At 39.2% G+C, this 13674-nt stretch overlaps 1 protein-coding gene across 1 annotated transcript; it reads right to left on the bottom strand.

The window, feature by feature from the left end:
• Positions 1-113: 113 nt before the first annotated feature.
• dsg2.1 (desmoglein 2, tandem duplicate 1) lies at positions 114-12101 on the bottom strand. The gene is made up of 14 exons (XM_035524777.1): positions 11894-12101; positions 9532-9651; positions 9193-9348; positions 8945-9089; positions 8650-8813; positions 8158-8292; positions 7811-7996; positions 7086-7588; positions 6849-6991; positions 4709-4930; positions 4249-4482; positions 3804-3931; positions 3434-3646; positions 114-3125 (listed from the first exon to the last, which is right to left on the bottom strand). Exons 1-14 carry the CDS (start codon positions 11942-11944, stop codon positions 2103-2105), a joined length of 3423 nt encoding a protein of 1140 aa, XP_035380670.1. The 5' UTR covers positions 11945-12101; the 3' UTR covers positions 114-2102.
• Between the last annotated feature and the right edge of the window lie 1573 nt (positions 12102-13674).

Here is a 13674-nt window from a genome sequence, read left to right as displayed (position 1 = left end):
TAAAAATACATGTCTAAACAAATGCAATCAAAAGCGAAATCTGTCAAGCCCATCTAATTAGCCAGAAGGCATAAGTAGATTAATAAAGCCAATATTACTGTATCAACAAGATCTTATTTCAATCATACTTTATTGTTTTTGGTGTTATACATTTGAGTAAATGAGAAAAAATAATTATCTATGTGGAACAAGTCCAACAGCCACACTTTTGGCGCTCTGGTAGAAAAATGGCTGCTTAAAGAGCACATCCAGTCCCTTAAAATGGAAACGTCATTATCTTGACAGAATGTTTTGCAGTGCTACAAAAACAAGAACTAAAGCATAAAAATGATAAACCATACATTACTCTTGTGTTTTGTTTAATTTAATACATGAATACCAATTTCTCCACAGTTTGAATCTTCATTAATCACCTATGGATCAGCTAAGCCATTAAATCTGATTTTCACATGTCTTTGTGTTTCAAGTTTAGCATTGCTTGACTTTTGGCGTGTAACAGTTGAATGTGGTTTAGAAACAGCAACAGGCTTTGGAATCCAGATAATCCAGTTCTAATTTAACCATGGGGCATGGCAAAACCAAGACAAAGTGTAAAATAACTCAGTAAAATCTAATATTTAAAACAAATTAACACTGTAAAAAAAGACCGAATAGCTTAGGATCTAACCAGGTGGTGGACAAAAACAAGCAAAAAACAAACAAACAAAAGAATTTTAAGTATTAGTGGGACATGCTACAATATAATGAAAGACATCAAAAATAGAGTCTGTAAAAACACTTAACCTTGGTTTATAAATTGACCTCAGAATTACTTTTAAGACCCATTTAAATTCAAAACCATTCATCGTCAGATTGATAATGTTTAGAATAGGGCTACAACTCAGAAGCCACCTGTAAACAAAATTATAATTAAAAAGCACATTATGTAATGCGTGCAAATGTTAGTTGCTGGAGGAATGAACAAACATAACATGATGTGATCGTAATTTTTTACATCTTGAAGGGTTTCTTCTTTTGAGAGTCCTCATTATCAGCTCCCACCAGGTCAACAAATGGGGAGATCTGCTGTTGTTGAAGAGTGGTTTAATACACCACAAAAACATCAAAACATTTGAACAGTGTCTGAAAGAATGAAGCTCTGCAGTGAATTAGTTGTAAAACATCTTTAAGCCCTGCCGAGCCTTTAAAATACTTTGACATGAAACTGTATTTTTGTTACTCCCACTACTGCATTAGTGAGATATCCAAATAATGTTTGGTGTTTCCATACCCTTTCATGACTCCACTTTTCATTTCACTTAATTACAGAAGAACCACACCCAAATTCATAAGAAACCTAAAAAACAACAACTAAAAGACAGTCACCTATTCCTCATAATAGCAAATGTAAGCAAAACAATAATGAAAGCGCTTGTGTCTTTCACAAAGTGCATGGGGGATGAGAGTCATCATACAATGGTAGGATTTCTCTGTTTTAAAACACACAGGACTTGCTATGTTCTGTCTGTACACAGTAGTAGAGCTCATACGTGCTGGACTAAACTCAAATACTAACATTGCCTAGTCAATTTTTCTGCCTTTTGACATGTTTCTGAATTTTACCTGAAAACACCTCTGTTACTGTGGATCAAAGAGCTGAATACTGACACTGCAGATCATTTGGAGGAAGTAGAAAATGTAATAATTTCCAAGGTAGTCTACATATAACCTTTTTAAAGTTAATCCCTATTACTTGCAGTATGACATTTGCAAAATCGCATAGACTAAATTACAACCAACCCAAAAAAAGCTAAATTCAAGAACAAATTGTAACAAATCATTCCAAAAAAACAAAACAAAACAAAACTATAATCAGAACCTATATCAATTATGTGAAAGTGTTACAAATAAACACTTAGGATGTATTGTTTTCAAACCAAAGTCTTGAATGTTGTTTTCCAGTGGTAGACAAGTGTATATAATGTTTGCAGTGTAATCAAGGTAGACAAAGCTAAAAAACCCCTCTGAACATAAAAAATTGAATCTTATAGTAATGCATTTACAACATTACCTCAAACAACTGGAGTTACTGTATTCTCTTTTTCAAGATGTTATACATATCATTACAGATTGCCTTGACTTGATACAACCTTCTTTTCTTGGATGACAACTTTCCGTGAGGTTGGAAGTCCGCTTACCTGGTACGAATTTCCATTCAATCCCACAGTCTCACTCTGTGACCATGAGCTGGTGGTCATGCCCCTCTGCTGCGAGCCATGAACAATTCCCGATGACCCCCCCGCCCCTTCCACGTGCAACCCACCAGCTGTAGTAAAACCTCTCTTCAAGGCTCCATCTATCACAGAGCCACCCTGCGCCTCCACTAGCAGCAGACCTTGAGAGCTAGTGGGCCCTCCTCGCTGCAGTGTGCCCTGGAGGATCTGTCCACCTTGTGCACCCCTCTCCACCAACAGCACTTGCGATCCAGACAGGTTAGCTGACCGCAGCAGGCCTGTGTTCTGGGCTCCAACAGAGCCCTGAACCAGAACCCCCTCGGCCCCGTTCAGCACATACATGCCCTGCCCCAGGCCGACGGCAGGCCTCTCGGTCAGCAGGACGGTGCTGGGGACCTGTGGCTCCACCACGTAGTACAAAGGCTGCTGTTGCACCAGCACAGTCTGGGCCGGTGTCGCATCGGTCACTATCGAAGTATGGCTGTCGTTAACCACCACATTCCTCTCCACATGCACAGATGAAGGCTGGGCGGGTCTGGCATGTGCGCTAATAGCGCTGGCAGTGTTGACAGTGCTGGTGGTGTTAACAGCATTGATGGTGTTGATGTTTGTAGAGACTGCTTCTATAGTAGGTCTTGGACGAGGAGGTGCAAGAACAGGAGCAGGAGTAGGAGTAGGAGCAGCAGCAGCAGCAGCAGCAGGAGCAGGAGCTGAGATGGCTGTCATGAACTTTGTCCCTCCACATATCTCAGCAAGAGTGGTAAACTTTGACTCGAGGTCATTAAGGAACTCCAGATCATTGCCAGAGTCAAGGAAGCTCAAGCTGCTCACAGAACCTGCAGGGGACCCACGACCTTCCTCGTTGTACACCAGCAACGAGTTCATGGCAGTGCTATCTAGCTCCTGACACTTCTGCAGAACACATAAAGAAAAATAAACTTTAAAACTTTATTTAAAAATAAATGATCTAACTTAGAATGGAGGATGCACTCTACATTGTCCTTTACCATATATAAAACTCTAGAGGTGTCAAACTCGTCTGGAAGGGACATAGCATTCTGCTTCAATGAATTGCAACTGTATGACTGATACATTACAACTGTATGAAATATAAAGCCGTGCAATGCTGTCTTCCTCCAGCTCCTATGTTAACTTTCTTGCCTTGGAGAATGTAAGACTCTGGTTATGTATTGGCTCCTTGCTCATAAATATCAACTTACCCCTGAGTAGTAATGATTCAAGAATTGTTCAGAAAGGGCCAATCCATCATCTTTCCAGGCCATATTTGTCCTGTCAGTCACCGTTTGGTTAATCCCCAAATGGTTAGTCACCCATTGGTTATTCATGAATTGGCCATTCATCCAATGGCCATTCTCTGTGCAGCCACCTACATCTGTTGCATCAGTTCCTGGTCTGATGTATAAAGGCACATCCTGTCAAAAGAAAGATCAAAAGCAGTTAGAAGGATGTTTGGCCATAGATTAGACTGCACATGGCTTAGGAGTTTAGCAGTTTCATTATTCATCCCACAAATGGGAGTAACTGATTGGGACTGAGGGTGACCAGGAGAAGCTGAGTTTGCAGTCTTACCCGGTCTTCTCCCTGCCCTTCTGTATTGTAGGAGATCAGGTGCTCTTTGGTGTCAAAGGGCATATCGGCAAAGCCTCCTCCGAAACCAGCTTTTCCACATTGGCAGGACAACAGCAAGAGTGGGATGACTGTAGAGGCAAGCAGATTCATACATCTGAGCTAAAGCATGGTGACAAGTAACTGTGTAATTACATTTCCAATCAGTTATTTGTACTATGGGAGTAGATCAGCACACGAACAAAGTGATACAGGAATAAATTCAAGTGTCCAGCATCTTACGCGTTCCCTGAGAAATAATACAGACTTTTATTACATTCTGCATATTCTTCACTTTACTTAGGCTAAAGAACTTCACTTTGTTAGATATACTAAAATATCACCTATTTTAAAATCTGTAGGTTCAGTATCCTCTACTGTAAACAACCAGACATAAAGCGAAACTCACGTAATAGCATGAGAAGTCCCAGGAGGATCAGACTGATCCCTGCACCACCAAGTACTGAGCCCTTCAGTTTACGTACATCCGGAGAGCAATGGCCACTGATATCACAGGTGCACACGTCCACCTTTAGCACCTGTGGCTCTGGACATGACAGCCCCTGCTGGTCATGCACCTGCACTGTCACTTCCTTAGGCCCTGGCCACAGAGTCTCTTGGGTCCTCAAAATGGCTGTTGTATCTACAGTAACATTGTCGACAACAGCATCACTGTAAGTACATGTGTAACTATATATCAGAAAGGGGCAAGTTGCCTAAACAGATTTGTCTCGATTAGCAACTTGCGCATTTGAATACTGGACAAACGTTCTGAAGAAGAAAATTTTGGTAAGTAAAGACTTACTAAATTCTTCCCTAAACTGAACTATAACCCCTTTCCCTGAATGCTTGGTCAGACCACCACATACCATTTAAGTGCTCAATGCTCCATTTTCCCTGGGTTTTTTCTGGAACAATGGAGAAGGTGAAAGGAATGCCATTGGGTGGAGGGTCTTCATCCATGGCAGAAACATACAGCGCTCCCTGTATGGTGCACATGTCCTGTACAAGGCTGGTCAGTCTTGGGCAGTGGTCATTAAAATCCTCAACCTGGATGGCGATGGTGCCTGTAGCAGTCTTTGAGGGAATGTCTATGATAAGAGATCAAAAGGAATCGTTTATTTGTGGTCTTTTAGTTAGAAAAAATCTATTTATAATGGGTGAAAAGCCCAAGCATTAACACTGACAAAATGTCAGGAATGATGTGTAAGAACAATTGATATTTTTATTATTACCTATTTAATTTATATATATATATATATATATATATATATATATATATATATATATATATATATATATATATATATATATATATATATATTAACTTGGATACAAAATCACTCGACAAATAATGCAATAATGTCCGGAAAGATTTATTTGTAAGAGCAACTAGCAACTAGTCTCCACCTGACAGATGGGCAGCATTTCAATTAAATGTATTTAAAATATGTAGTACTTTTGGGTATTTTGTCATTTCCATTTTGGACAAAAAAAAATTAAGAAGTCATTTGTAACAAAATAATTTGAAAACAAATTGTGTGCACTCGCCTCCCGCGAGACACGTGGTTTGGCCCGCCACGTAAAGTGGGAGGATCCTCGTGTGTGGCCACGCCTACACACACCTGTACCTCGTCTTGTCTATGTATTTAAACCCTCGTCATAATGTGGAGGATTGCTGCTTATTGTTAATGTAGCCTCGTTGTTATTACATGTATTCCTGTTTATCGTGTCTGCTGATTGTTCACCGTTTCATGTTCCTTGTTTGTAATACGTGCGAGTGCCGTTGTGTTTATAGGTTTCGATTAAATGTTCGTCCTTGTCGAGGAAGTCTGTGCGTCCTGCTCCACACCCTTCGGCACTCGGGCCACACGCGTTACAGTTTTGTATCTTTTGCACTCGTTCAAATGGTTTCTTGTACTGTTGAAGATCTTAGATGCTTGTTACTCCATTCATTTCACTTATATTTATCGCTCATAAAAGGCATCTGCCTGATCCCAGTCTTACAGTCATCAGAAAGTACTATTGCATCACTGTGGCCTAACTGTTCCGTTCAGTTGCATGTCACATGACTGTTCATTCAAAAAGTCCGTGAAACGACCCAGAACCCCGAATTTGCAGCCTGCCACCACCAAGAAATCCTGATTGGCCACTTCAGATAACTATAATGTGGGAAATTAACAGAACTCATCTTTCAAATTATAAACTATTTCAACTAAATATTTCTCATACCAGTATTCTGTATTTTATTTTGATACATTTGATATTTGCAAATGTCACATTACAGCAAATATTTGTAATTTGTAACAAGATACGTTTTGATGTTTTTGTCTCCATTTCTGCTGCCTGTTAATAACTCCAGTGTTCCTACAGTCTATCAATACATTTTATAGTGTAGACAGCTTGTGAAAATGGAATTGTAATGGGATGTAAATATATAATTTGATTTTAAAAATGTATTTATTGCCTGATCTGTTCTCCTTCCTATTATAATCCTTTTTTGAATTTTAAGAATGACTTCCCCTGCATTGCAAGTTGTGTCTCTGCAATAGCCCTTTATCTGCATTTGCAACCAAATTCAACAGTACTAGCAGAGAACAGAACTATATCTCCCCCTAGTGAACCTATAACTGTACTGCCACAGTTTTTCTAAAAATGGTGTGCCCAAATTTGTGTGTCCTCAACATTGGCTTATTTAAAACAGCCACAAACAGCTTTATTTCACTGGAACAGAGTATGAAGCTGAATATACTTTTAGTCCAAATATAAAAGTATAAAAATCAAAGCATTAATTCATTAATCACTGATATTTTCCACACTTATTTTTTCATATATGTACAATGTAACTAGTTTGGTGTGTTACTGATTGAATATATGTTAATAGAAAAGCATATAGAAAAGGTATATGTGAAAAGTAGAAAGGTATATGTGTAAGAGGGTAGATGGTAAAGGGAATAAAAGTATGACATTTTTTTCTGAATTACTACTGCATATAAAGAGCTAGATTACCTTGAGTAATACAGAGGATCTTGGCAGTGTATGTTCCATTCTTCAGGTGTGGGGATTCTCGATCTGGAAGTTTGTTCAATCTAATGTCACCAGTTTTATCATCAATGGACAACCAGTTGTCTGGATCAGCGCCTTTAACATATCTGGAAAAAAGAAGAATCAGTTGTATATTAAACTGTATGACAGAAAAAAGACCTACTAGTACAAGCTATGGAACAACTTCTAACATGAACTTACCTGACATTCTCAGCAGGCAACTTTGTATCCCCATCGATAGCAGGGTACTTAGCAATAATCTTTGTTATGTCAAACATCTTTCCATCTTCAGAAATGGGAATTGCTTTCACTTTGGGTTTGAAAACAGGTCCCTCAGGTTGGTTCTTTACATTGACATTCACATTGTAAAGTTTACCACCTGGACTTCCTGGGCTTCCTGGATGTCCTGGACTTCCTGGGATACCTACAACAGCCGCTCCTGGCACTGCTCCACCACTTCCACTTCCACTTCCACCTCCACCTCCACCTCCACCTCCACCTCCACCTCCACCTGCCCCTGCTCCACCACCTCCACCTGCCCCTGCTCCAGCTCCTCCACCAGCACCAGTACCATCTCCGGCTCCTCCTGGTGACACCACCACTGAGACTGTCCCTGCACCCCCCTCCACTGAGGGGTGATAAGGTGCCACATTGGACACAGCAAGGCCCAGATTCATATTTTTGATTTCCTCATAATCCACAGCCTGAAAGCAAAAGGAACAGGTCACTCTTGCTCTGTGACTCCAATGTATAGCTTAATGCTGGGGCAGACTGCTGTTGATTATTGGGGTGCAAGAAATAAAAATGTCTATAATACAGTCAATAATGTCTTGAAAATTGGCATATTCGTCGTCCATTAGTGAGATAATCTCACAGATGAGTATAGAGACAATTTGGAGGAGTGTGGTGGGGGGGGATCTCTCTACCTTGTTGAGCACCAGGACTCCCTCATTGGTGTTTGGGTCAGTGTAAATGCTAAAATGTCCTGCTTCGTTGCCTGTGACAATGAAGAACTTGGCTAGCCAGTTTTCCGTGCCTACCAAATCCAGATCCTTGGCTTTAATTCTCATCACCTCTAAGTCTTCTGTGTTCTCCTCAATGCTGCATTCGTACTGCATACAAGGAAAAAACAGACATGGAATGGAAAAAATGGCTTTGTTATCTGCGTTTCCGTGTCCTGCGTTTCCATGTCTCACATAAGGTCTTAGGCTGCCTTCACGATAGCAATAAATGCATTAATAGGAATCTAGCTGTTGGACTCGGCCTTGCTTACAGATTCTCTCTCCAGTGTTGGAATGTTGTCGTTGACATCTAGGATGTTGATGATGACTCTCGCCGTTCCTGTGAGGCACCCTGGCGCCCCATTGAGATCTGAAGCTTTTATAGTGAGTGCATACCGGTCATTAGCCTGCAGAGAAATTGTTTTCTCTAATGAGATATTCCACTGACTTCTGTACTTTGGTTTATTTAATAGTCATTTGTGGAACTGAAGGTTTTGTTGAAATTCCGTACGACTACATAATCATAGCACAGGCTGCACTAATTAATTAGATCTGCAATATTCAAATAAGGTTCACCTAAGTAGGTTTCATCATGAAATTATAATTGTGTGAATACAATACAGCACGGTCGTTTCTTTACTTTGTTTTTATAGCATTAACAACAGTCAAACATCTGAATGATCTCTTTTATTATCTTTTTATACATTGAACTCCTAGGTGAGTTTGTACACCAAAATTTGGTAGGACTGCATGTGTTTTCTCACCTCTCGGTCTAGGTTAGAGCCACTAACCCGTATTTCACCGTTACGATTGATCTTGAACATCCTCTTCCCTGCAGGCTCCTGGTTGATAATTTCATATAAAATCTGAGAGTTGATGTTCCCAGGCTCATCCCTATCAGTTGCTCGTATAGTCATCACGGAGGAGTCTGAAGATTTCATTAGAGTTACTAACAATCATAGCTATCAGTATTCATTTCTCCGCTTTATCCCCTTAGATATTTAGGACATTTGGGTAGTACTTACAGAGTACTGAGGGGTTAATGTGTTAGGGACTTGCCTGAAGCAGAGAGTTCATACACAGAGCCTGGTGAAATATCCGTGGGGAAGATGGGTGAATTGTCATTCTGATCTTTCACCTTTATCCTCAACTGAATAATATTCTCTGCCTCAGTACGATTAACGAATGTAGCCTTTCCAGAGATCTGCAAAAGTCAATGAAACAGTTACTGTCATTATCAGCACTGCGATCATGTCAAATACCTCTGTTAATAGTTCACAGTGATTCTTAACCCTGATTAAAATTACATTGTACTGGGCAATTTCCTCTCGATCCAGGATCCCAGTTATTCGCACTTCGCCTGTGGAAGCGTCCACTACAAACAAGTTGTAGGGTGTCATGTCAGCTCCAATACCCGATAGGGAGTATCTCAACCTGCCAATCTCCTCCTTGTCTGAGCGAATCTGAAATGCACATTCAAAAATATTTGCGATAACATCTGTCAAAATTAATGTTGTCAGGCTTGACCAAATCTACAAAATAAAGTCACTGGACAGGAGAATAGTTGTTACCTACTCAACAGTGTATTTTGCTACATAATAGTCAAACAGCAGAAAGCAAGAATTACATAATGAGAGCATTCTCACTCTAGCAATAGGTCCGCTTTTGGTATAGTCCACATTCTCCTCCAGAATTTTAGGTGGGACAACCCATTCTCTCTTCTGCCTGTGTAGAGCTACAGAAACATCTGCTGCTTTAAACACACTCTGGGGAAAGACACAAAGAAAGACCAGCTTATTAATGCAGCTTATGTAGTTTTAAATCAGTTTTATATAGTTTTGTATGACTGGTTTACATACACACACACACACACACATATATATATATATATATATATATATATATATATATATATATATATATATATATATATATATATATATATATATATATATATATATATATATATATATATACACACACACATAAATCTGTGAAACCATCATGCAGATCAATCATGCATGTTTACAGTGTTCTTTTTTTCTGCCGTCTGAGGCAATAATATAGGAACTGATCATCCTGCATCTACTAAACACAAAGTAGTTCAAAAGAAAAATCAATATGCTCCTAATTTAGAATCAAGCTCTATGCTGCAAAAGTAAACATTGACTCATATCATGGGAAGAACTCTTTCTATTTGCAACAGCACACATTTCACACCTCTGCTGATACAACAGGGAAGTTACAAAATGGCGGCCGTCCTGAGAGCTTGCACGGGCCTGTGGGAAAAACCCACAGGTAAGAAACTACGGCAATATTAGCTCCTCCCATCCAAACTTTTCCCTCAGCTAATATGAACACGGCACACTGACATGTTCAAGGACCAGTGTGACTGAATCCCTACTGAGGAACTGCTGAAGCAGCATTACTGCGGTACAAACAACCAGTTCGGATGTACTGGTCGCCCATGGAGACCCTTTCAGCCCGTGTGCTATTCGAGAAGTCTTGCAGATGCCTGCTGGCAGACTTGACAGCCACAGAGATTACTAAGCAGAGTTTTTCGTGCTGATAAGAACAAGTGAATAAAATTGTCTTAATGTTCTGCATTATAAAAAACAACAAAGGTAATGTGTCTGGTAGTGAAGACAGTAACAACCAAATATGTCATTTTGATGAAATGCTTAAATGGTTAATGTTTGAAATGATTGGTTTTGTAATTTGCTGGTTCTTAGCATATTTTACTATGGGTATTAATGGCTACTGTGGTGAAATTTTTGTTTTACTTATTTATTTGTTTACCTTTATTGAGAATGGTAACAACAGTTAATTTACATATTTAGCTTGCCAGTAATTATATTGTTAAACATTCCACCTACCAACATACCATCAGACTCATTAGGGCCAGACATGCCATCTAATTCAAAATTACCTTATTCAGACCCCGTTACAGATGGATAAGGCATAAACAAGCACGTAACATGGAATACATGCACTTTTATGCCATAAATTATACGGCAATTCAGACAAAAGGTGACTATATGACTATAAAACCCCATTAATGGAAACACAAACATCAAGATCTTGTCATACAACACTGTAGGATTGAAAAACAGTTTATTGCAACACATGAATAATTTAGTCATATCATAGAAACCTCTTAGAACTTGTCTTGTAATACGTTTTCAAGGTTCCTTTAGAATTTCTCAAAAAAAATAAAAATGTTTACTCCTACAAGCTAAATAAAGCATGCATCCACGCACCCTAGTACTGAAGGGTCCACGTATATGACATATTAATGGAATAAATACTTTCCAAAATCTCAGTTAATACACTTGTTATGAAGGTCATGATTATTACCTCTTAGGTCGAATTAGACATGTAAATTAGAGAAAACAAAATGCTACACAGAATGCTCAGTAAACCACAAAAATGCGCAAGACAGTTTAGGCCAGCACCCTTTACTACTATACAATAACTGCACAACTGGGAATGGTGAATTAAATATGAATGGGAGACTTCAGTCAATTCCATTTGAAATAAGCAACATTTAAAAGTTTTTTTTTTTCTAGCCTTGTTGCTATGAGACTGAGATAGACATCTGCACAGGTCACAAATAATTGGAGTACAACACTACATATGATCAAATACGGATTGTCATCCATAGTATAGTCACAATACGCATGAGTGAAAACAAGTTATCCGTCTACAGAGCTAGCCGGCGTTGTGTCGATTTGTTCTACCGACAAAATACCGATATCTATATGCTACAGCCTATTTTAAAACGCATTAAATAATTCACAAATTTTGATGGCTGGCCATGCAATTATAAACTGCTCAAATATACACCTTAAAGGGACAATTTACCATAGGCAAGGAAATAAAGCATATATTTCAAACCTTGCAACTTTCACAGACGTACGCGTTCTTAAACAGGCAGTAATCGGGTAGTTAGAAAAGATAAGGAAAATATCTGATTCAACAATAAGAACAACAATAAAATAAACTTACCCATAAAACAAAACAAAACAGACACACAACTGGCGATAGACGCCGGGCCATATCCGGAAGAACGATCTTAGTTCCTACACACCCGCGATAGAATCCACCAACCACTTATTACAAATATTTTAGGATTCAAACGACAGAAGACGTCCGAGTCAAATGCTCAGTGATAACAGATTATGAAAGTCAGACTCAGATTAAGACTTTCACCGTGGCCACACACCCTCACTTAGGTTTAGAGGAGGACCTTCACGTCAGAGAGAAAGGTGTGTGTGTGTGTGTGTGTGTTTTAAAGTGAGGGAGAATAACTTCAGAAAACAACATTAAAAGAAACAATTCATCCTATGTTTTAGCTACTGTACATGATTTCATGGACCTTTCGGGTTGTATTGTAACGCACTGTGAAGAAAAATTGGCAATGGCTATAATTCTTTTTTCATGATCAGTGAGGCGAAACGCAGTTGTACTTCGACACACACCAAATCAAATATTGTCTCTCTCAATATTTCAAAAATAATACGACAGGAAATGATAAGGGTATACCAGATAAATTGGTATTTTTCCAGTAAGCTCGGTTTGGTATGTCGCATAACTGCCCAGGTGGTGTAAAACTGAGGTTAGAGTTCAGACACACCCAAAAACCTCAGTCAGGTGTGCCTAAATAATTTCTGATTAAAGGTTTCTTGGTGTACTATTTGTCAGGGCATTTTAGATTTTAGAGCCTGCCACATGAGTCAGCTTTTATTATAAAAAAAATTCATAAATAAGTAGACAATGTTGCATAGTTCTAGAAGTCTCCCTTCATGTCTAAAGTTCTTCATGAGCAAATTCGTACAATATCCTCCATAAGACAGTTCTGTTACAATTGCAAGCATGCAGATATTTGCATTAGCACACGTGGAGGTTTAGGAGTTACTGTGTTCGGGGCATTAAGGATCCTGCAGGCTTGAATTTAAAGAGTGCCTCATGTCTGTGTGCAATGTTAGTCGGATTTGTTTTCATAGATGTTCCTAGGGGCAATGCATACTCTCACACAAACTTTTTTTTTTTTAAACTTTATATGCACATTTCCAGAAAATAACATTTACTTGCAAATGTCTGGTGGGTGGGGGTACAAAATAAAGCTATGTGTGAGTTGAGATGTTATATTTTATAATTTAATTTCTGTTTAAATCCATTATCAAAATCTGGACACACTTGAATTGCTATATAAGGAGAGTTCAGGCCAATGGTCAAGTGCTGAAACTGGGAACTATGGGTGAGGCAGAGGGTGTGTCTCTCTGACTCAGGTGTGGCTCTCTGTTTTTAGGTGCTGTCTGGTTGCTGGAGGCAGGTGACTGGTAAGAACATAAAGGAGGGAGAGAAAGAGACGAAAGCAGTCAAAAAAGGAATGAGTCACTTATCATACCCAACCCTGAGGCATGCTGCACCAGACAATATTGTTTCTTTCTACATTTCCCTCTCTTTTTGTTTTGCTCTCTCTCTCTCTCTCTCGCTTTCTTCTCCAACTTAGCCAATGGAATACATGAGATCTTGTTCAAAGTATATAAGTTCATTAAGTAAGATAAAAGGCAACTTTTAAAAATACCTTTGTTTTTACAAAGGGAAAGGCAAAGCACAGCACTTATTGCAGTGAGGGGCTGGTTTGGGGAGGACAGGCAGAATGAGACCTGCATGTTAACTAGACTTTACCAGTGGCTGCGCCACCACAAATCAGCCCCCAAAGCCTGACCTCTGAGCAGAGCATGGAAAAAGAATTAGAGATGAGGGAAAAGTACACAGAAATG

The sequence above is a fragment of the Electrophorus electricus genome, chromosome 3 (assembly GCF_013358815.1).
Source record: "Electrophorus electricus isolate fEleEle1 chromosome 3, fEleEle1.pri, whole genome shotgun sequence".
NCBI classification, from domain to species: Eukaryota; Metazoa; Chordata; class Actinopteri; order Gymnotiformes; family Gymnotidae; genus Electrophorus; species Electrophorus electricus.
Note: the sequence above shows the minus strand (reverse complement) of the source record. Positions and strands in the feature narration are given on the sequence as shown.